Source organism: Chenopodium album, chromosome 10, assembly GCF_948465745.1.
Source record: "Chenopodium album chromosome 10, dcCheAlbu1.1, whole genome shotgun sequence".
NCBI classification, from domain to species: domain Eukaryota; kingdom Viridiplantae; phylum Streptophyta; class Magnoliopsida; order Caryophyllales; family Amaranthaceae; genus Chenopodium; species Chenopodium album.
The window spans coordinates 4,973,686-4,997,856 of NC_137843.1; the positions used below are offsets into that span (position 1 = coordinate 4,973,686).

A 24,171-nucleotide genomic window follows, 5' to 3' on the forward strand; every position below is an offset into this window, starting at 1 on the left:
TTTAAAAGTAATACCAATTTGTTAATAAATTAAAAATTCATTTCTTCTTTCTTCTTTCCCTTTTCCCTTATAAAAAGTACAAAATTACTCTTATAAATAGTGTGATGTCAATTATACCCTTTAAAACGTGTATTTACATATACACCCTCATTAATATGTACAAGATTTTTAAATGCATAGTGTTTGGACAATTATACCATCTACAATGATTATTTACTTATTTGCCCTTATTTATGATAATTACCTTTTTTTAACTCTTAAGAATAGTGTGTGGGCATTTATACCCCTAAATATATTTGTTTATGTATTTTCTCTCATTAATAATGCTGCCAATAACTAAATTTGTGATGTTAGGCCAACCAAAAGTGATTCCAAATATAACTAGCTATGGCGCGCACATCGTGCGCATTAGCTGCCCTAATATTTCTAAAAAGTTGAATCTAAGCTAACAAATACAAAGTCAACATGTTGAATCCACCAACAATTTTATTTCTTCATCATTGTTGAGTAGATCTTGGACTATAAGACATCTCCAGTTAGTCATACAATTTGTTAGATAATAGACTACAAATTTAGTTTATAGTAAAGAGGAATAAGAAGAAGAGGCAAGGATTAATCATGATTAATTTACTCTAAAAGAAAGCATGGAATGTTGTTACTTTTTTGACTTGACAAGAACTTGACGATATTAAGAAAAGAAGAAAGTAAAATGCATTATCCCCGAAAGTAGGTCAATTAACGCACAATTTGTGTATGCGTTTAATTTGATGTTTAGAAATTAAATCATATCTCTCTCCTCTTTCTCTTGGTATGAAAAATTTGGATTTCTTTGAGTCTCCAACTTTTGATATGGGGCTCAAGTAGCTTGAGACATTCCTGTCGATTCATGCTACTGTAAGAACTAACAAATTATCACTAAGCTACCTTTTTGGTTTACTTATAGAGTTTTAGCCTAGTGATTAAAACTAAACGTCTGTGTATAATAGGTCACGGATTCCGATTTCCAAGAATGGCTGAAACGATTTACTATTAGGTGTATTACCAATATATACTGTAGAACCGCCAATAATTTCCACATTATTCATTTAGAAACGGTGTATGTCTAAGTTTGCACTCCAAGTGGTATATGTGGCAAATTTAATTAAATAAGTTAGAAATTTAATTGCAAGAAATTAAATAATAATATAATTGCAAGGATGGAGTGCAATACTTGATTGTACTGTGTTGGTATTAGAACCACTAATTAACAAATTCTACATTGCATCCTTAGCATGATAGGAAGCCTAATTATTATAAAAGGTTTATGAACTTATTCTCATATGAGAGGATATTACAAATTACAGTAATTTATGTTACCTTTCTAATTTAATTAATTTCTCATTAAAATAATTCCTCATGAGAATTCATTGAAAAAACTAATCGAAAAAAGGGATAACACCTGATTGATTCGAATCTCATAAATAAATACATTGTATAATTAATGAATTCACAATAAGAAAGATATGTTATTTTTTTTTTCATATTCTTTTTACAAGTGCCTCTTAGACCTTTTACAAGTTGACAAATTAGAGCGTAATATCTTTTCTTTTTTTTATTATTATTAGTAGTATAATATAATTACTTATATAAAAAAATATCAAGAAACATAAAGAATTACATAATAATTAATAAAGAGAATGTTTTGCCTTCTTTTGTATTAGGAGAGAGAAAAAATGATGCAATGTAACAAAAATGATTCCAATCTTGTTGTTGGCCTATTGTTCACTTCCCCCTTATTTCTTGCTTTGCTTAAACCTACATAGAAAGCACTAAAAACAACTTTTATTTGGGCCACATGCCAAAGATTTTTACTTAAATTAGTTTCTTCATTTTTACTTGAATTAGTTTCTTCCTTACTAGTTTCTTCTTTCATTACTCACTAGTTTCTTCTTTCACTTTTGTTTCAATTCCTTTAAAGTATCTTCACTAACCACTCATGTCATATCACTCTCATCTCACTATCATACCTATATATTGATACTTGTATATATAGATGTGTTTTACAAGCACTAGAAAATATATACAAACTCATTCATAAATTGATTAGTTGATCAATTCAACTATTTATAATACTATTGAAATGGCACTTAGTAAACCAATTCTCGTTGTGTTTTTCATACAAGCCCTATATACTGGTATGTTCTTGCTCTCTAAGGCTGCATTCAACGTCGGCATGAACAATTTCATATTCACCTTCTATAGACAGGCCATTGCCACCATCTTTCTAGGTCCCGTAGCCCTCTTTCTCGAAAGGTATGTTACTTATTAAGTTTACATAATATGTCTATTGCTTGGACTAGTGGGAAGATTTACACGTACCAAGGATCACAAGCTCAAATCCTACCACTAAGATTCTTAAGAGTCAAAATATATCCTTTATATATATCGTGCACAACTGTTCCATATTCAACCTATCATGAAATTGTTTTTTGTTTCAATTTTTGAAACATGAATTATATATCGTCATTGATGACTTAATTATTATCTATTATTTTTTTCTAATGTAGGAAAAATATACCCCCGCTCTCATTCAAGAAATTTTGGCAAATATTCGCAATGTCTTTATTTGGGTAAGTTCGAAATTAACATGCTACATATATATGTGACTTGAATACGCCCGGTATCATACTAGTATTAACATGTGGTAAATAAAACTTGGTATAATGTTGCAGGATAACATTGAGTTTGGATTTGTATGGCATTGGGTTGACCTATACTTCAGCAACCATGGGTGCTGCTACAACCAATTGTCTTCCTGTCATTACTTTCTTCCTTGCTGTTCTTGTTAGGTACGTACGTAACTAAATTATACTGTATCATGTCCTTAATTAGTACTTTTTTTTTTTTTTTTTTCTTGAATGATTTCCATCTAAATATAGCACATATAGACATATAGTCATGCTTAGGCATAATACACTTGTACTATAATATCATATTTTCAAAACCAGACGTAACATATCAAACATACCGTACTCTACTTAAATAGATGGTGGGAGAGTACGTGGTAGTAAGCGGACATCCTTAATTACATCATATTAGCGTCATAATTTGTTTGAATATAGTTTTTCTGAAAAACTATCCGTGTCTCATCAATTTTTTATAGAGTTAAATATACTGTTGTCATATGATTTTGGGATTTAAATTGAATTCATTCTTTCTTATTAACGAATGCGACCTAGATCTATATCTGATCTCATAACATAATCATTTAAGTTTCACAGTCACACAACATTAACCAGAACTAGCCAATTATTATTCAAGAAGCCTAGCATTATTCAAGTGGAAGTAACCGAAGATCCTAATAATTGCTTTAGAAATTGACAAAAACCGAATCAGAGTAATGGGTAATTTTGTTTTCTTATCTATTTTGTAATTTTTTTGTAATTTAACTTTAGGAAAATGGATTTGGAGGAAGATTTAATTGAGCACCACCAAATTATATTGATTGGACTTGTTGTCTGTACGAATTTTTGGATTGGCAAATGGGAAATGGCCATTCACCGCAGGTGCTCTAAAGTAATGTATTGATACAAAAAAAAAATTAAAATAAATGAAAAAAAGAAATAAATTAAAATATAAAATAATATAAAAAAATATTTAAAAAATGGTGGAAGTCATTTTGGTGCTGTACTATTCATCTCAATTTGATCCCACTATTATAAATCTATAACTCCCCACAGGAGACATGTCTCTTCATTTAAGTTAATTTGAAACGAATAGTTTGTTTGCTGCTATAGTGTTATTACTCCATTCGTTTCTAAAAGATTTTATCATCTTAAAATCTTTTTTTTAGCTCCACAAATTTCACTTATCGCTTCTTCTACCTAGTGGTACAAAATAAAATATACATAATCATTTAATACAACTTTTTAAAAAATAACAAATAAAAATAAGACAGATAAAAAAGATAAGAGCGAGAGAATACTTCCGTACAAAATATCCCGTTATTATTTGACTTTGGGGACTTGGGGTTGAGGTGGATGGACTATAGATTAAAGATTTCATACAAAGTGATCTGAATTATGATGATTTATTTTCCAATCACGCATTGATCAATTCATGATCACATTGTACAAGGATGTGATACCATTCATAAGTGTGGTTAGCGGTGTATAGCATTTTTCTAAATTAAATTAATTAATGATCGAGTTTGTCAATAGAGATTCCATGCAATACAAGTACGGAAAGCTAAGAAAACATTTGTTACTCGACTCCTATAAATTAATTACAATTAGACATTTAGACGGCTAACTAAGCAAAGTAAAAGGGATATATCTAGTCATTAGTTAATAATTACTATTTGTATGTGATTTGTTGTTAGCCAATTAGTACAACTACTCTTATAAAAATTGGGGTGTGAACAAGCTCGGTCAAATTGCATATCTTTACATGAAACAAAGGTTTTATACTAATGAGAATCTGTTCATAGTTTATTTTATTTTGTTTTTTTATTTTTTTATTTTTTTTTATCGACAAACATTAAACATGAATTCATTTAAATGGATGCATATAGAATCCATTTTCAAAGGTCGTTTATTATTTAATCCAATTCAGCTAAGCTTATTATTTAAGCTTAAGATTAAAACTCAAAACTCAAAATACAAATGATCATGTTTATGATCATCATGTTCAAAAAAAACCTAAGCTATTAACGAGCTAAGCTCGAACGTAACACTAATAATTTCTATCAAAGTTAGGTTAAATAGACTAATTAAAAACTCGTCTATCCTTAAATCGTTTGCAAAACTAATTTTAATAAAAGGGGTAAACAGTGAACAGCTCACTAAAGAACAAACTAGCTTAGAAGGAAAGACAATTAGGTAAATCCAATTGGTTTTGTTTTGTACTGTGCATTCCACATCCTTTTAGCAATCTGTTTTCACTAGTGATTATATTAGTTGAGTTTCCTGTTTAGGATAAGACCTTGATGTCTCACACACTTATTCAAGTAATAACCTTAAACTGATAATAACCTTAAACTGATAAAACAACGCGTAATGATTAATAGTGATTACTTAGATATAATTATGATGCTTAAATTAGTCTAGTAGTTAATGGAGGTCAAGATCCGCCAAAGTCTAGTAGTCTAAATTCCACATAATAAAATTGTAAACATAAAAATTAATAAGGTCGCATATCAATCGAAAATGGTGCAAATGATGCTTAATATCTAAGTATTCCTAACTTTATGCTACATTTTAATTTAATTTAAAACTTCTTTTTGTACAGTTTAGTAGTACGTTCATAAAGGTTAATTAATAAGGAGAATAATAGGAATCTCTTAGCTTTTGCAAAAGATTTAAGTTATTTAAATGAATAATTAGGGTGCAATTTATAATGTCTGTAATCATATCATGGGACAGCCATATATATATATATATCTTAAACTGAGGAGTGAGTACTTATGGTCTGGTCGTTATCTTAAATAATGGTACCATTGTTTTCCTAATATGCGTTTATGGACACTTGTAAAACTAACTTATATTCAAATTTTAAGAAATTACTATAATAAGTAAATAAATTAATAATCTTACTATACTTAAACAATTGGTCACATGAACAGTATACGTTAAAAAGACTAAGTTGCTAACGTGTTATATAAGTATAACGGTTTTTCTAACGAGTGAATTGAATAATCTTGTTGTGTATCAGATTAGAGGTATGGAAAATAAAGACAGCCCCAGGAATAGCGAAGTTAATTGGCGTAGTGATATGCTTGGGAGGTGCCATGACTCTAGCACTTTATAAGGGTCCTTCCATTAAACTATTTAGCCATCCTCACTTGCTGGCTGGTCACCCAGCAGCCAACCAGCCGCCACAGACTCAAACCCACTCCGGCCCCACTTGGATTAAGGGTGTTTTTATCTTGCTCACCGGTAACACGTTTTGGGCTCTCTGGCTTGTTATGCAGGTAATACACACCTATTTTCTTATTACTATTGCATTATGTTGAGACGTTTAATTTCTTTCATATTTGCCAATAATGCATGAATCAATCATTTATAAATTTATCATCTATAAATACTCTGTATATACTCGTATTATATATTGATGGTATTTTGAAAATGTAAATATACATATTAAAAGTCTATATCCGACAAATGGTCAAGTACTCAAGTTCATGATGATTTTTATTTGTAAAAACTCAATATCTACGTTATAGTCGTACAATTTAATAGAAAATCTATATCCGGCAAACAATGGTCAAGTTCAAGCTTTTTTGTGAGTGAATTTCGATATCTATGTTATAGTTGTACATATAAAGTTCTTTATTACATTATCATTCTTTGTTACGTTATCATAAATCAAACGTGCATTTAAAAAATTCTTATATTTTTTTCAAATCATTACAACATCGGATAAGATGTTCTCCACAATTCAAAGATATACATATGTACTCCACAATTCAAATATTAACATTAGTTAAAGACCTTAAAGTAACTTCAATTTCAAGTAGTGTACCCCCAAAGTAGTTACAAAGGGTACAAAATCTAACCCACCACCAACAATGATTTATGTTCACTCTTTCATTGATATACATATCGTGTTACTCATGTTATAAATCGTACCTTGAATTTGATTGCGCATTATATACTGTTGTAAAGTCACTTACTACTATTTATTTTCATGTGCATGATTTTGATGTTTAATAACTCACTCTTTTTTTTTTTTTTTGGATGAAATATAATAAAATAGGCTCGAATCATGAAAGGGTACCCGTCAAAGCTTTTGTTCACAGCACTAAGTTGCTTCTTGAGTTCAATTCAGTCATTTGCAATAGCTATTCTTGTGGAACGTCGTCCTTCTCAATGGATGCTTGGTTGGAATGTCCGTCTTCTAGCCGTTGCTTATTGTGTATGTTACTTAATACACTTCTCTCTTCTTTCTTTTCGCTTATATATTCTTCCTAACCATCAAGCCTTTTGCATAAAGAAAGCGGAAAAAAAAAAAATACTAAAACAAATATTGGGGGATATAGATTAACACTATATTTTTTAGTTCTAATCTTACAATAAATTATTGTAAATTCGACCATACAATTTTTTTTTTTTTTTAATAGCAATCATAGATTCAATGTCACGTGTACGTAATATTTATTTTTGTTTTAATGTTAAATAACCCTCATGCATACTTAAAATTATGTTGAAACAGGGAATAGTGGTGACAGGAGTGGCATACTATTTACAAGCATATGTGATAGAGAAGAAGGGGCCAGTATTTCTGGCACTGTGGACTCCTTTGGGCCTTATCCTTACCATGCTTTGTTCTGTTCTTCTGCTTGGAGAGATAATCACTTTGGGCAGGTTATTACCTAAATTTCTCATTTATGCACTATATATTGGGCAATTGGCTAATTGGCAAATGTCAACTTCTCTAAATTTGACCTATCACCTTTAATGTCTTGTTCCTTTTTTTTGGTGTACGTGTCAAGTTTCATAAATTTAAACGTGACAAATATTGCAAAGTCAAATTAACATCAATTATATATTGAACTTTTTGTTTAATGTACTTGTAGCTTGTACTATGTACGTAATCATTATAATTTTTTTTTAGTAATTTTTAAAAGAAAAATACATCAAGAACAATCTCTCACGATTGAACCCTACCTATCAAGAGAAAGAACAAAAATGAAAATTACTATATATCTAACTAAGGATGAATTTATATCTTTTCGGATCAGATGAAGATGAATTATCATACAATTATAACTAATTACATTTATTATATCTCTAAATAAAAATTTAACTAATTATACTAATTGTCTTGTCTTACCGGAACTTATATCATTTATTTATCATTTTACTCAAACTAACCAAGAAGTTTATATGCTAAATGATTAATTAAGTACTTATGATACTTAATAAAGATGATTTTCACTTATATGAACTATGTGAACTTCTCGACTTTTCAGAATTATTAGACCTTAAAAGAACCTGTATATATAATTTAGTTCGTTGTAAATCAAATTTAGGTGACCCTTGTTAGAAATATAAGCTTATATAATCATTCATATTAATCCTTATTTGAACTTATATTTTTTAAAATAACTAGAAATAAAGTAAAAAGAACGAGGTCTAAATATGTTTTTGCATGTGTTTTATTTTCAGTGTCATAGGTGGAATTTTGCTAGTTGGAGGGCTCTACAGTTTCTTGTGGGCAAAGAGTAAAGAACAAATGATAATTCCATCAACTTGTTCAACCGTTGTTGAAGCAGATAAAGAAGGCCTGGAATTTAAAGTAATAAAAGGAACCAAGAATTCACCCTCCATTGTTTAAGTATATATATCTAATTATTGATGATTTTGTAAGGCAAGAAGGTATTCCCAAATTTCCTTCGTTTTATTATACTACCTCCGTTTTTTTTTTTTTTTTTACGTTATATCTTACACACTTTTAATTTGCTTAAATTCGCCCCTTTTATTCTTAATATTATTTCTTATTATTCCGTTTTTACGTGGTGTTAGATCACTCGAAATTGAGAGAGCATCAAATCCGATCTAGAGACTTGAAGGTGTCAAGGACCAAGGAGAATTTCCATCATAAGCTCTCAAGTTTTGATGTTGGCTGCTGATTTCTTACACTTACACCAAGTATATTTTGAGAAGAAATATGAAGTATATATACTGTATTAGGGTAGCATTAAATCTATGCATAGATGATGATGTAATTCTCTTACCTCATTCTATGCCTAATATAAAGTACATATATTTTTTTTGTCTCCCTAATAGAAAAAATACGAAGTACTACGTATATACAAGCATTACAACATCAATCTACGATATGAGTGAATTTCATTATATGGATGGTCTATATATACAACTTTCAAATGTAGTGTTCGATTCAGGGGATTGAAAGCATATAAAATTAAGATCACATACTTGCATTGTATACAGTAAGTGACAACGGCCGTGCTAGTGCCGGTGATGCAAGGCTGAAAGGCCTATTTAATTTCAAGGGTTGTCATAACTCATAAGGTTCTCATTTTGTATCGACCAACATGCCATGGTACGAGAAAAGCACGATTGGATTGCCATTGTTTGGCATGTCAAACCATTGTTTTAAAAATAAAAAAATAAAAATAAATCGGAAACAATTGATTGTGGTAGACTTGTAAGGCATGCCGTCATGCCTTGCCATTGTCCTATCCCTTGGGATGGCCTTCGCAGTGAGTGGTTTGACCGGCATATGGCTCGTTAATAACCTAAATGTCTAAGGATCTATTTGTTTCATCTTATTTTAATTTATTTTATTATATTTTATAAATAATTAGTTAGATAAATTTTAATAAATTAAGTTCAAACATGTTTAAATAATTTTAGACAAAATCAAGTTATCCAAACAGAACCTAAACATATCTAATCCTACTTTTAACCAAGAATTTAGAAATAAAATGTCTGTCAAAAAAAATAAAAATAAAAAGACTTGAAAGAGCCTCAAAGAGGGAAGAAGTACAACAGTACAAGGTCTCGGGTTCAAAAATGATGGAAGTTAACTTACTGTATGATAGTGGGGCAGTAATAAGCCCAACAAGGCTAGAGGCCCACCATATATAATAAGCAAACTTTTTTTTTCTCTCTCTCCAGAAAACTTCATACTAGTAGTATACAACTAGTACAATACCCGTGCGATGCACGGCTTATAATATTAAATAAGATTAACTAATTAATATGAGAAATTAATCCAACTTATGAGTAATAAAAATATGAAACAAAACTATCATCAACTGTATAGTGTGAATGATATGTTGTTGTAGAAGTGTTTTTGTTAAAACTTCTTGCTCCCTTATCATATAAGTAATCAAGCAATAAATAATTGTTTTATATGAAGAAAAAAATAACACAAACAAATCTATTTAAGGTCCAGCCCAACACATACAATGTTTGAATAAAAGTTAAATTATTTGACTCTAACCACAAAAATCTAATTAAAGTACTTAATGCCTTTCAATCTCTACCTACTTCGTCCATTAGTTGGGCATTAATAAAAGTCCATGAATTATAGCACTGCAATGTAAAAATTGATTACAAAAGTTAGAGAGTTTAACAATAAAATTAGAGAGTTTAACAATGTAGATTTAAAACAATGTTAGCAAATGATGAATATTAATTTATATATTAATTAGTGTTGAGTAATACCTTCTCATGGCAAATTTTGAAATACTTCTTTGTATACTACATTGTTTGTAGTGTTAGCAATATTTCCGTCCTTATCGCATATTAGAACCTTCAAACCTTTCTTGTTTGTAACTCTGGAGATTGCAACATAAAGCTGACCATGACTAAAAACCGGTCTTGGTAGATATAAACCAACATGTGAGAGTGATTGGCCTTGGCTTTTATTTATTGTCATAGCAAAACAAACTACCAATGGAAATTGTCTACGCTGAAGCTTGATTGGCAAAGTGGTAGTATCCGATGGGCTTAGGACCATTCTAGGAATGAACACTTTATGCCCAATGTTACTACTTGAAATTATTTTGGCTTCAACAACATACTTTCCTAGCTGAGTTATCACCAATCGGGTACCATTACATAAGCAAGAAGACTGATCAATATTTCTGAGAAGCATGACAGGAACACCAACCTTCAATCTTAGCCGGTGATTTGGCAAACCGGAGCATCTAATGGTGTTTAAGAACTCGGGTGGATAAAAGTCTTCAATTCCCATGGTTGTATCTGCTTGACATATGCTATCAGAACTCAAGTACTCTATTTCTTCACCTAGCATTAAAGATAGCAAGTAATAGTCAATAAAAATCGTATATATTAAATTAAGAAGTAATCATTTATAAGCAAGTAATAATTTAAACTTTATCTTCACCTGACATTAAAGATAACACATAATCATTTATAGCTTCAACATTTTCGTGAGTTGGTGCTAAAATTGCTCTTTCTTGAAAGTATTTTTGGATCCCACAAATTCTGAAGAATAGATGGATAAGTACTATCGACAATTGCTTCGATCGAATTTGTTGCTTCCTTTATCAGATTGTCATCAGGAATTTCTATAGTACCTTCACCATCATTTGGCTCTCCTACCGTACCATCTCCAATTTTTAATATCCACTCTGAAAATTCTCTTATATCTGTATTACTTGAATTTGATCGTCCTACTTGAAGCCTCATATTTTTTGTCAATTTTAAGACCTCACAAAAATTCCACAAATAAGATGAATTGATTGTTGCAAACACAATGTCTTGTCTACTTCCCTTCGAGATAACTGGAAGGATTTGTCCAAAATCTCCTCCAAAGACAACTACCTTACCCCCAAATGGTTGCTCTGAAGGCCTTAAAACATCTCTTAAACTTTTGTCTAGTGCTTCAAAACAGAATTTATTTACCATAGGAGCTTCATCCCAAATGATAAGCTTTGTCTTTTTTAAAAGCTCCGCCAAATCACTTCCCGATTTTATATTGCATGTTGAGTCTTCTGTTACATTCAAAGGTATTTTAAACCTAGAGTGAGCTGTTCTTCCCCGGGGAAGGAGAAGTGATGCAATTCCACTTGAAGCAACAGGGAGCACAATTTCTCCTTTGGATCTTATAGCAGTGCATAGAGTTCTCCAAATGAAAGTTTTACCTGTGCCACCATAGCCATATATGAAGAAAACACCTCCCTCATCTTTTGAAACCGCACTCATGATTTTATTGTACACCTCTTTCTGCTCATCGGTAAGACTTGAACAAAGGGCCTCATGTTCTTGTTGTAATGATGATCTATCATACTGCAACTCATCTTGAATCAACTTGTTTCTTCCTTCTGACATTAGCATATCATCTGGAAAAGGTATCATGGGATATTTTCGAAGTGTGCTACCATTACTTTGTAAAAAATTTTCTATTTCAGATAAAGTGAAATTCTTTAGCTGATCATCTGTTAACTGCAAATCTATAATATAGTTGAAATTATGTCAATGATTTGCATTAAAGCTTATTGTAAAATTGTGAGGTACGTAGTACATAATTATGTATACTCAATTATGCAAATGTATTGTTAAAACAAAAAATGGAAATGAGCGACCAAACGTACAACTAAACATCCAAATGCATCAAGGAAATTTTCACGCATCTATCCTTCTCAAAGTTAACATGGCCTAATATATTACAAAAAAGTAAAGTAGTGTAGATATTTATAATTGCATTCACATGCATGAAAATAAAGAATAACATATGAAAACCAAAAGGATATAACGTAAAGTATGTAAAATAAAAAAAAATAAAAAGTCTTTTTTTTTTAATCAAAATTGAGTTAGTTAGGTGTAAAAAAAAAAGAACAAAAAGTGAGTTCGTTACGTAAGTCATGGTAATTTGCATTCACATGATCACATCATATTAAATATCTTATAAGAAATAGTAATAATATTATATGTTAGAATATATTGATAAGTATCAATGTATTCTTATTGTATATTAGTTATAGTTATATATGCTTAGTGTATATTTGCACCAAAAAAAATATATGCTTAGTGTATATTTGTCTTCCATTAATTGTAGGAAATTAGGCCTACTTTATAGTTTACCATACGTAGCTTACAGTGTATATAATGCATTTGATAGGGTTGTTAATATTTGAGGAATTATCTTCTTTCATTATAAACATAATATTCTAGGGAGAACGAATGAGGAAACTAATTAAGATTTAAAATATCTTACAGATTAAGATAATATTCTTTAAAAAAAGGATATTCAAAGTATACTATTCTAATATTTATATATAGGAAATTTACTTATGGTAATTTGCATTTGATTATATATATAATAGCCTTAGAAATAAGAAATATTCTATACATAAAATTGGGATATAAATTAAGGAATTTGCATTTTATAAAATTGATTCCATGAGAATTGCATTACAAGTTAGAGAATATATACATTGTACAAGTTATAAGCATAGAGTTACGGCTAGTGGAACGACATATGTTTATAGTATACAAAGACCCACCTAATAAATAATCCAAATCTAACAGCTTAAGAAATAACATATCAAGGGAATTAAAATGGTCACCTATATTGGCTATATATTATGAATGAAGTATCAAAAAAAAAACAATCAAATCAATTAATATATATAGCTTAATCTTAATTACAAATTAACTATTAAACTTAAATTTAATCTCAAGTATTGACAAACAAATATTTGCTTACCTTGAATTTGTAGGCAACGCCTTTGTTTGTGAAGAATATCCTCCGATAGTAAATGCCATGTCGCATTCCACACATGTTCTAGTCTTGATAGACTATCTGACAATAACAATAATGCAAAAAGGCTCCTAAGGTAGGTTGCAGTTCCCCAAAAACTTGCTTCCGTGATTCCATCAATGTACTCTTTGTCATCATCTAACAACCCTCTTGCATAGCAAGCTTCTTTAAAAGATGAGTATAAAACACCATTGACTGATCTAATATCTTCATAACATGTCGGACCTCTCATATGGTTCAACAAAATTCTCAAATAGTACTTTTCACCACAACCTGGAGGGACATGATAAATTCTTCCAATAGAAAATGAACGTTGCCTTTCTTCCCACCTGCCTTCTTTCCACACATACTTTGTTGGAAACTCAACATAAGTGAGCTTTCTAGCTCTCGCATCTTTTTTATTACATTCCATCCATGCCAAAAACTGAGATTTCCCAATGGAAGGTTTATTTAATACCGCATCTATTGGATCATCATCTTCGAACACGACATTTTGCTCACCAGGAAGATGAAAACTTAGTCTTTCGACAGAAGGAGTTCTATAATGCATGTCAAATCCAAAAATTCTCCACACTGCTTCACAGGGTGAAATATACCTTCAAACAATAAATTAAATTAAAATAAAATTAAAAATAGATAATGGACTTCCTTCAGAAGATGAAGTTGAACAAAACATTTTCAAACTCTTAGTTCCATACATTATTGTTTTTGGATAAATTTTTAGTACATACGAGGTACTAATCTGTACTATACAATAGCAATATACTATAACAATCTAATCTTTTCTAGTATGAGGGGAAAAAAAGGCAATTCAATCATCTAATTGACCTAGTGACACTTGTAGTTGTTGTGGATGATTAAGCAAAGCATATTGTAACATATAAGCTTTTATAGCATGTTTTTAGATGGAGGCCATTGAACTCTTTTATATGCTTTGAGCATTAGCAATTTGTTTCACGAGCACATTTTTGCTGAAGACATGCAATGTTTCCTCCCTCCAATCAACAATCATAACCTTAAATCTAGGAAATAGTCACATATTGTGATATCAAGAGCAGCAATAAAACGACCATAGTATAAGCATGGCAAATTTCTGCCATTGACTAAGTACGTATTTTCCATGAACTAAATTTCATTACATGTGTAATTTAAATAAGTTATTGTGCGACTAAAATTTTAAATAAGTACATGAAATCATACCTGCAGTCGTAGTATGCTTGAATTTCATCAACATTATCACAAGGTCCTTCAGATCCTTTAGAAATGGCAGCAGTGATCCGATCATTTCCTTTATTTATATATTTAAATAAGTACTTGATCGACCTATGTTGATTACACCACTCAATGTTGATATGAGCACCATATTTTAGGAGGAGTGTTGGATTATATGGAACAACAAATCTGTTATCCAACTTTACTCCATTCTTTTCAATAAATCTTCCATTGTCTCGTCTTCTATACATCGGATACCCTTCTTCATCAACACTTGTTTCTTGGATAAATTTTTTTGGGAAATGTTTCGAGCACCTACCCTCTTTCATGCAAGGAGAGTTTCGATTTAATTCACCGCAAGGACCATGCATCGTGTGATCTCCCACAACTTTATACAACTTGGGGTCTTGTTTTGGATCAGGAATTTCAGCATATATGATTTTATCAATTTCTTGATCATTAGAAATCTTGCTTTCACGATGTAAAAAAAGAAGAATGTGAGCATGAGGCAATCCTCTCTTTTGGAACTCTATTGTGTAAACCACTGAAATTATTAAACTCAATTAATTAGTAAATAAAAAATAAAAAAATATATCAAAACATAACAAGATGCATAACTTATATAATTTAAAGTAAAAAAAAACCAATTTGAATTAATCATTTAAAATTTCATATCAAGTCGATATAAATCATGTCATTCTTTTATTCTTGATACCATCTAAATATAATATCCAAATGTTGTTATAAGTAGTTTGAGTTTGGTTTGAGCAATCCCTTAAAAGCTAGAATATTCCATTAGGACTAAATATGATTGATAATGTTGTTGTAGAAACGAAGAGAGATGGAATTAATAGTGTCCCCCACTATCTTGTAAGCCTAATAAAAATCTTAACATTTTTATATGGTTACAACCATTTCAATATTCCTTTGAAGTTCAAGAGGAATAAGTCCACATTAAAACATATACGACATATTATATACATCAACATATAAAAGAATATCCATCACCCACTACTACCTCCAAATTAGTTTACTGCAAATTTTAGAAAATAATGATAATTTTTTTTAAAAAAAATGCAATAAATTAATTTTCATGAGTATTGATATATTTTACTACGTATTTTTACTTTATTTAATCTAAATTTTCTTTTGCACTCTCTCGCAAAACCACATGAAACAATAAATTGACGACCAAATTAAAAGATATATTCAAACAGAGAAAAAGAGATGACTTACAAGCATTAACTTCGAAGGGAAATATCTTTTGCTCCTTTAGATCACTTATTAAGCGATCTAGCTTCATTTTAAAAACTCTACAAAGGATATCTGGTCTATCCTCTGGCTTCAAACCTCTCTTTTCAACGAACCTTGTGATTTCTGGCCATTTTGGATTACAAGTAAATGTAATAAATAAATCCGGATATCCATACCACTTGCAAAGGGCCATTGCATCTTGATAATTCTCCATCTTATATCTTGGTCCAGCCGTAAATGATGAAGGTAAAACTACTCTCTTTCCGGTGGAAGATGGCTCTGTGTCTCCTCTCATTACGGCATCAGCAAGATTCTTGTATAATTCTGATCTTAGCTATTTTTGGTGTGTTCGGATGTAAGAAAGTCTCTCTGCCTCGATCATTGTATAAGCATCAACCAAAAATTGTTGGAATAATTTTTTTGACAACAATAGTGTCGCGGCTTCATTGAGTCTGTCGATAATCCTAAATGCAAAAAACTCTCTCATACTTAGCCTAGACCTTTTCCTCGTAGCTCCAGTGTCCCTTAATGGGAATATCAATCCTATAACCATCCTCACCATATGGAAATAATAATGGATATTGTAAAGCGAGGTAAGAAGGGTGTAACTCGTTGATGCGTTGAAGTGCACCAGATTGTTTCTCCACAATAATATCCCTATCTGTAGAACTTCCTACATCACCAACAATAAGTGCTGCCACTTCGGATGCACTTGGGAGGTTGTATGTCCGCCCATCTGTTCCCCTACTTCCGATAAGCTTTAGCTTAACATCTTGAGAAGCATTAGAAATAAAACGATCCCTTGCCATCCTAAAAGCTTGAGCAAGAGGGTTGTGTAGATCAAGCATAGTTTTGAGATCATTAATAATCCCATCATCAAAATCATCAGAATTTCTTAAATAGTTATGCAAAAAAAAAAAAAAAAAAAATCCCAAAAAAAAAAGTGTTAGTATTATATTTGTAATAATAATATCCTTCAATTGAATGAATAATATTTCATGTATGAAAGATAAATGTTACACACCTCATATTAAACTTTCTGTTGGAAATCTCATTTTCAGTGTCATAGATGTACAATTGAGCAAATTTCGGAGATGATCCGGAAGTCGGTAACAAACTTCCTATTTTGTGATAATTTTGACCATGCAATCTAAAGGTATAAGGCCCTCTACCATGATTAATTGTTGAATCGATCCTTCCTCCCATTGAGGTAAATGAGTGCATACTGTTATAAGGTCTTATGTTTTCTAGAAAATGGTTACTTCTAGGATCCTCCTTCTTTAAAAGACCATTAAGGGGTGGTGGTGGTTCTTTTAGTAAAGGTAACTGCACTTTTCCTTGCATACAACATAATGAAAACTTTGGATCTTTTGATGAGCCACGTTTCTTCTCTAATCGATCCTCGTACCATAACATGGCTCCACAAAATTTACAAATACAAGTCGGATCTCCAATGTCCCAATACTCTAAGTAAACATTAAAAAAATATTGTTAGTTTAGACTTTTTTTTTCTTTTTTTTTTTTTTTTTTGCTAAATAGTTAAAATATTAATACGTTTTGTTGTAGATTAAATTAATTATCAATAGTTCATCAAAAGTACATTAAAATTAAATAGATATATAACTTAAATTTAATCTCAATACTTATATTTGTAATATACCTTGATCTCCTTGAGTATATAATTATTAAAAGTGTTATTGATAGAAATTGAGTTATGGCTCATGTAACACGTCTTCATTTGCACAATCTAAACCTTCAAGCTATACTATATAAACTATAATATTATAGAATGAATTTGATTACTTACCAGTACTTGAAGTAGTAGCACAATTTGACATAGTACTTGTGACAGATTTTGTGATAGACCTTGTCTTATCTTGAGCCACACCATCACTTTGAATTCGGTTGTCAGCATGATTCGCTTCATGAAACAATACAAATAGTGATGATTAGCATAGATTAGTTGCTAAAATATCTTTTACTGTATCGTAGAAAATCACCTTGAGTGTTGCAAAAAAAAAATTAAAAGTTACTATTCCATACAATTGAATAAATCTAATTACTTACCCGAACTTGAAGTAGAAGCAAATGTTGTACTTCTGATGGATTTAGAGTTAGACCTTTTCTTTGCTTGAGTACCATCACATTGGATGAAAACATCATTTCTTTGAATTAAGTTGTGAATATGATTTGCTTCATGAAAAATACAATACGTGAGGATTAGCATATAATATCAACAAATTATTTCACATATAAATTTTAGCTCATACACTATTGCACATTCAACACAAAATGTAGCTAAATTCATACTACGTACATCACATACTCTCAAGATTAGGATATTATGCATAGGAAGTCTCCACTTATACTATATTGATTATGAATTATTAATTGATGAATTAGAAGTAAAGTATGTAAAATATAAAATGTTGATCAAAATATGATGGACCTGACCATTTGAAATGTCACCCAAAGCTGACCACTATTGAATGATTGCTCTCTTTGTAGCCTTGTTTTTGTTGCTTGGTCTGTAGAACCTAAATCAATAAATTAAATGTTAGCTTTGATCATATATACGTACTTGTAAATAGCGTTCTTATTTCATTTTGAGTACGTAAGAGATGTATGGGTATTGAAAAAGTACCAGAGTAATCAATTTCTTTTCTTTGACGCTTCCTTGTTAGAATAGCCTTCCTCCTTAGTCTTGCAAATTTCGCAAAATTTGGATCCATAGAAAAATCTTTTATAAAATGCAAAACAGATTAATTAAGTGTTTCAATTAAGATTCATGCATGAATTAAAGTTTACTCTCAATAATAGAGTTATAAGAATTAGTTCATAAACATGAAACTACTATATAAAGAAGTTATATTATATTATATTATATTATATAAATATGGGAGACAAATGGAATAAATAAAAGACAATTAACCACATAATGAATAAATTTCAACAACGGAAGCCATTGAAGACATGTCTGTCACTAATCACTACGAGCGTCCAAATTTTCCCTAATATATATAGAATTCAGAAAAAAAAAAAAACAATCAAAATTCCCTAATTAGTAATGGCGCTGGCAAGTTCATACTATAATCAATACATCACCAAATACAACAAATCACTTTGAAATTGACAAAACCCAATCAAAATTATATAAGAGTTTAGATAAGTTATCTGTAATTAGTACTAAGCAAGTCGAAATTGAGAAAAATCAATCTATCGCAATTCCCAATTTGCAATTGTTGTTTTTCGTACAGTACACCAAGTCCACGAATTTCCTCCGTTTCTCGCAACAATTCAGTTCACAACATTCAACTGGGCATCAAAGAAACCAGAAAATTATAAAAAAAAAAAAAATACAGAGGTTGAATAGTCATTAATGGCGCTGGCAGAGGAGTAGTTGGAGAAGATTAAAGAAAGTCTTGATTAAGGAGGGAAATTAAGTCTTGATTAAGGAGGGAAATTAAGTCTTGATTATCCGGTTACCAATCATAAGGTTTGTTAAAAGAATATGGGTTTAAAAGTTGAGTTTAAAAATATTACTAATTTTCTTTGGATCTATTACATAACTTCATACGAATTACCATATATAATGTAATTTTGATATCTTTTATATTAAGTAATTTTTTTTCTTTACATAACTTTTATTATTTATATGTATACACATACTAAGATATTTTATCTTATAATTTCCTTACTTTACCTTGCATGTGCATATGTCTGGAATATTTTGAGAATTTTCAAACCTTTTTAACATTATATTGTATGTAGATGACGTAATTTGTAGAATAAGATACTTAGAATATTCCATTTTTTATTGAATAACTCTTTCGTTTCATATTAATCGCAACATTTTAACTATCACACACATGTTAATATTCAACTTTGACCATTGATATTTGTAATTATATTATTATTAGGAAATACAAAAGATTATCTATGTAATATATAAAGAGAAGAGGTGTTTTTGGTTGGGAATTTTTGAATGGACCATTTTACCCTCTCTAAATAATTTATTAACATTATACTTACACCTCCCAATTCTAATTGCGCCATGAATTATGGTAACTCATTTTAATCGGTGTATATCAAAATCATTTACTTACAAGTTTCTTTGAATTCACTTTGTTCTCATTGTTCTCCCAATTTTAAGTTCAAACCATTTACTTTCATTATTGGCTTATTGCAAAATTCACATTACTTTGTATTAATTGTCAAACAAATATTCCATTAAAAAAAAAAATTTGTCAAACAAATACTTCGTATTAAAGATTAATTACAAGTCTGCTACAATGTGAAGCTAAATAGTAAGGGTTAGTACTCTATTCTTTCTATTTTTATGTTGCTGAATTTAATTAAATCTAGAATACAAAAGTTTGTGTGAAATATTTTGATGTTTAGAGTTACTCAATAATTGATTTAACTTTGTATGCTTGAGAGTTAAAGCACAATGAGATAAACCATGAAGTGATGACAGAGATCAAGTGAGATTAATCTTTTACGAAGTAATTCATAATGTATCATAGCTGACCATGTACTTCGTATATATTTATTACATTCCTCTCTGTTATAATTTTTTTTTTGTTGTGCACGCGCTTCTAAACTTGTTTAATATAATGAAAATATAAATAAAAATCAATCCAAATGTATTATACATGGCTACAGATGTTTTTAGTACAATGGTAAAAAAAATATGGTCAAAGTATTGTACTTATACTACATTAGTGTCTCACATGGTTAAGGAATCTAATGTAAACTATATTCATTGATTATCACATTCAAAATATCATGCTATTTTTGTAAAAAAATAAATAAAAATATCATGCTATTAATAAAAATTGAAGATATAAATTTACTAAGATTAGCATATTATTAAGATAAAACCGTTCAAAGAAACACTCCATATAGTCATTGAAAAACTCATAATGTAGATAATTTATTTTGTATTCAAAATACTAACATTATTAAGAGGTCCTAAATATTTTTTATTATATAAAACATTAAAAGTAGCTGAAAATCATCCATTGTTGGTATTGTCTTCCTTTTCAATCTTAACCACGACCTTCTTTTTGTTAGTAGAGCGTTGTGCCGAACTTGTTTCATCATCAATCTCTACATTTGTAGCATCATCAAGAGGTCTTTTTGTTGGAGTGACAAAGGATACATTAGGGTTTTCATTATCACATACAACGGTGGCCAATTCCTACAAAACACAAATACGGAGTATATATATCAATACATATTATAAAAAAAAAAAAAAAAAATTAAAGTAGAGAATTTTGGTAGATTTTTAATATATGACCTTATCTTTGTCGACCGAAGATTTACTTGATTCATCAATAGACTCAATCTCCACACCCTTTTCCTGAAACATGATGAATTAAATAATAGCTTAAAGCTTTATTAAGGATAAATATTTATTGAATTTAATAATATGAATTATTAATTACCTGCAAACCACCGTTGACATCCAAGAATGATTTGATCAATTGTTCATCATCACTTATTCTTAGGACAGTATACATATCCCAACTATGACTAAGATTGTATTTAGAGATATGAAATCGAAACAAAAATTTCCTATCGATAAGCATGTCAAGTTCTTCCGTAAATGAATCATCTTTGCCATCCTACAAATATATGTCACAATTATTGAAGAATCAATCGAAGCAAACATTTTAAAATAGTTGATAATTACTATCATTGGTCAAAACTATTATAATGAGTGTATACAAAGCCAACATTATATGTGATTAAAATTATACACCTTTGATAACTTCTCTTTCAAATCCACTGCAGATATTTGCAAAATTTGATAAACTTCCTGATCAAACATAATAAAACTGGCAGTTCCACTATCATCCTCTACTATTATTGTAAGTTTATACCTGTAGAAAATGTTATTGGAACATGACATAAGAGTTGTTTTTTCAATAATAAATCCTAATCAAAATTTAATAACAATTGCAATTCAATAATATAACACCAATTACCTCGGCAGTGCAGATTTGACGTGTGAGTCACATTTTTTGCACCAATATTTTCCACCACCTTCATAGTCAGCCTTTTTGTTACAATTCTTGCATGAGTTATAATACCACTTGCTATCATTTTCAATAGCAATAATAGTAGCATAAGTCACACAAAAGCATTCCTATCCAAAAATATATATTAAAAAAAAAGTTAATAATTTATTATAATGTCAATATAATTTCCAGCATAAAATTTTGTTTTATAAAACTTATATGGTTTACCTCATTAGTCTCACAAATCTCGTCCAGTTGCTTTCGTTCATTCAAATTTAAGAATTCATCTGATATTGAATGTGAATTTTGACTTGACAAGTGACTTATTACATGCGATTGTGAATTTTTTTCACCTTGAACACTAAAATAATAATTAAAAAATATAAGTTTCAATTAAATTGTAAGAAAATTATAATGTACAATATGATAAACAGTGTATAATACCTTCGTTTGTAATCTTGCACCTCAGGTATATCCTCATTATTGATGAATAATTTTGTCGCCCATAATGAATTTGATATGGAAACTTCATCTAGATAAGTTATGATCATGGTAATTTTCTTAATACAATTATTAAATTTGGACGAAAATTACTTATCATAATATCAATATATATTTAATAAAATATCACCTCTAAAACTCTTAATCTTAGCAAATTGTAGTACTACAATTATGGGTCCTTGGATGTCATCTTTAGTAGTAGACTCCGACAGTTGTTCAGCATATTTTCCATACAAGGCACAAGTCAGCTTGTTTTTGCTACAAAATAGAAGATAATTGTAATTGAAGTTAACACATAAAAAAGAGTTTTAATATTTATATAAAATTCCATTATACTTCGTATAAGTTAGTGCCTTATATGTATAATAACAAATATCAATATTGTCAAGTATATAGGCTAATTCGAATTGATAAATTCCTTACTGCAAGTCTTCTAGCTCAATTGTCAATTTGTGATTAGGAGTATCATTTTTTGAAATATTGATAAGATCGCCCATGCCGGTAAGCTCTCCAATAACATCTGTAATTATTTATAAAAATATTAGTTGATAATTTAAAAACACGAAATTATAAAAAATGGTTAATACATTGATATAATAAATCGTACCTACTAAAATCAACTCATTGACCTGTTGTTTGAGGATTTTGTCGAAGGACACAAAATCAAATCCGTATTGAGGAAGTTGTGCATCTTCACAATCCCTAACAATAGTCCTATAATAGAAGTTCACTTTATAGGCATGGCTAGTAGCCAAATGTTTGCCAGCATTAGTAATCATTCCGAAGCTAGAGATAATACGGGAAGTGCCCTCTTTCACAAGCCCTTCAAATCGTCGAATGAGTGATTCTTTGATAGTTGCTTGTATTTTAGATCCCTGCGTTTTAAACATTATCATATCAAAATCAATTTTGCATTATAATTTACAAGTAAACATATTACAAAAAGTAAACGTATAAAAAAGAAGAAAATAATTATGAACCTATAATAGTGTACCTTCTCATCAACTAAAATTAACTCAAGTGAGTTAATTTTTTTTGGATTGGAATAGTCAGGTTGATACCATAGCCTCACAATTCGGACTTTTATTCTCCATGATTCTTTAAGAGGGGTGAGATCAGATATCATAGTAAACGCCATTAAAAATATATTAATTAACCTGGATAATATGACCTTGAAGTAAAAATTGTTACACTTATATGACTATTATGACTCTTATTTATATAGTTGATAATACAAATAATATTGTATCTTATTTTCTTATTTGAACATATATGATTTCATTTTAATATGTTAACTATATTTTATCTTTGCCATTTTTTGATCAAAATATGTAACAGAATATTATACCTTTTTGATCAAAATATGTAACAGAATATTATACCTAGGCTCTACCTAAGGGTAAGTATTCCGTTTTTCCGTATACAAGATGCCAAAAACGGATTAAGAAAAATTCAAATCATTGGCCGTGCAAGAAATCCAGAAAAAATTGACAAAGTATCAACGAAATTAACCATCTTAATTAAGTTTGCTAAGAAAATATGCAACATATTATGTAACAGAATATTATACATAGGATATTCCTTATTTTTTTGTTAGAATATTATCTTAAGTTTTTAGATATCCTAGATATTTGATCTTTCTCCTTTTTTTGCTAGAATACGAATTACCATACATATGTATTTTGATATTTTTCCATACTAAGATATTTTGTCCTTATGTAACTTTCATTATTTATATATAGTAAGATATTTTTTGATACTTTTCTTAATATACCTTGCATGCATGCCTACGAATTACCATTATCAGATCATATGTTATTTTGATATTTTTTTATACTAAGATTTTTTATTATTATGTAACTTTTATTACTCTATAATAGACTTTACTATAATAAATTATGTATTTATTTAGAATAAGATGTATAGAATTTTATTAATA

At 29.7% G+C, this 24,171-nt stretch overlaps 1 protein-coding gene and 2 pseudogenes across 1 annotated transcript; 1 reads left to right on the forward strand and 2 right to left on the reverse strand.

Annotated features, from left to right (window-relative positions):
- Positions 1–2,016: 2,016 nt before the first annotated feature.
- Positions 2,017–8,727, forward strand: LOC145563242 (WAT1-related protein At5g64700-like). The gene is made up of 8 exons (XM_081623686.1): positions 2,017–2,292; positions 2,547–2,609; positions 2,712–2,828; positions 5,692–5,950; positions 6,736–6,894; positions 7,192–7,343; positions 8,148–8,357; positions 8,505–8,727. The coding sequence occupies exons 1-7, from the start codon at positions 2,120–2,122 to the stop codon at positions 8,314–8,316; spliced, it is 1,092 nt and encodes a 363-aa protein (XP_081479812.1). The 5' UTR covers positions 2,017–2,119; the 3' UTR covers positions 8,317–8,357; positions 8,505–8,727.
- Positions 8,728–10,179: 1,452 nt separating this feature from the next.
- Positions 10,180–18,437, reverse strand: LOC145564618 (uncharacterized; annotated as a pseudogene).
- Positions 18,438–20,722: 2,285 nt separating this feature from the next.
- On the reverse strand, positions 20,723–23,370 carry LOC145564619 (replication protein A 70 kDa DNA-binding subunit B-like; annotated as a pseudogene).
- Between the last annotated feature and the right edge of the window lie 801 nt (positions 23,371–24,171).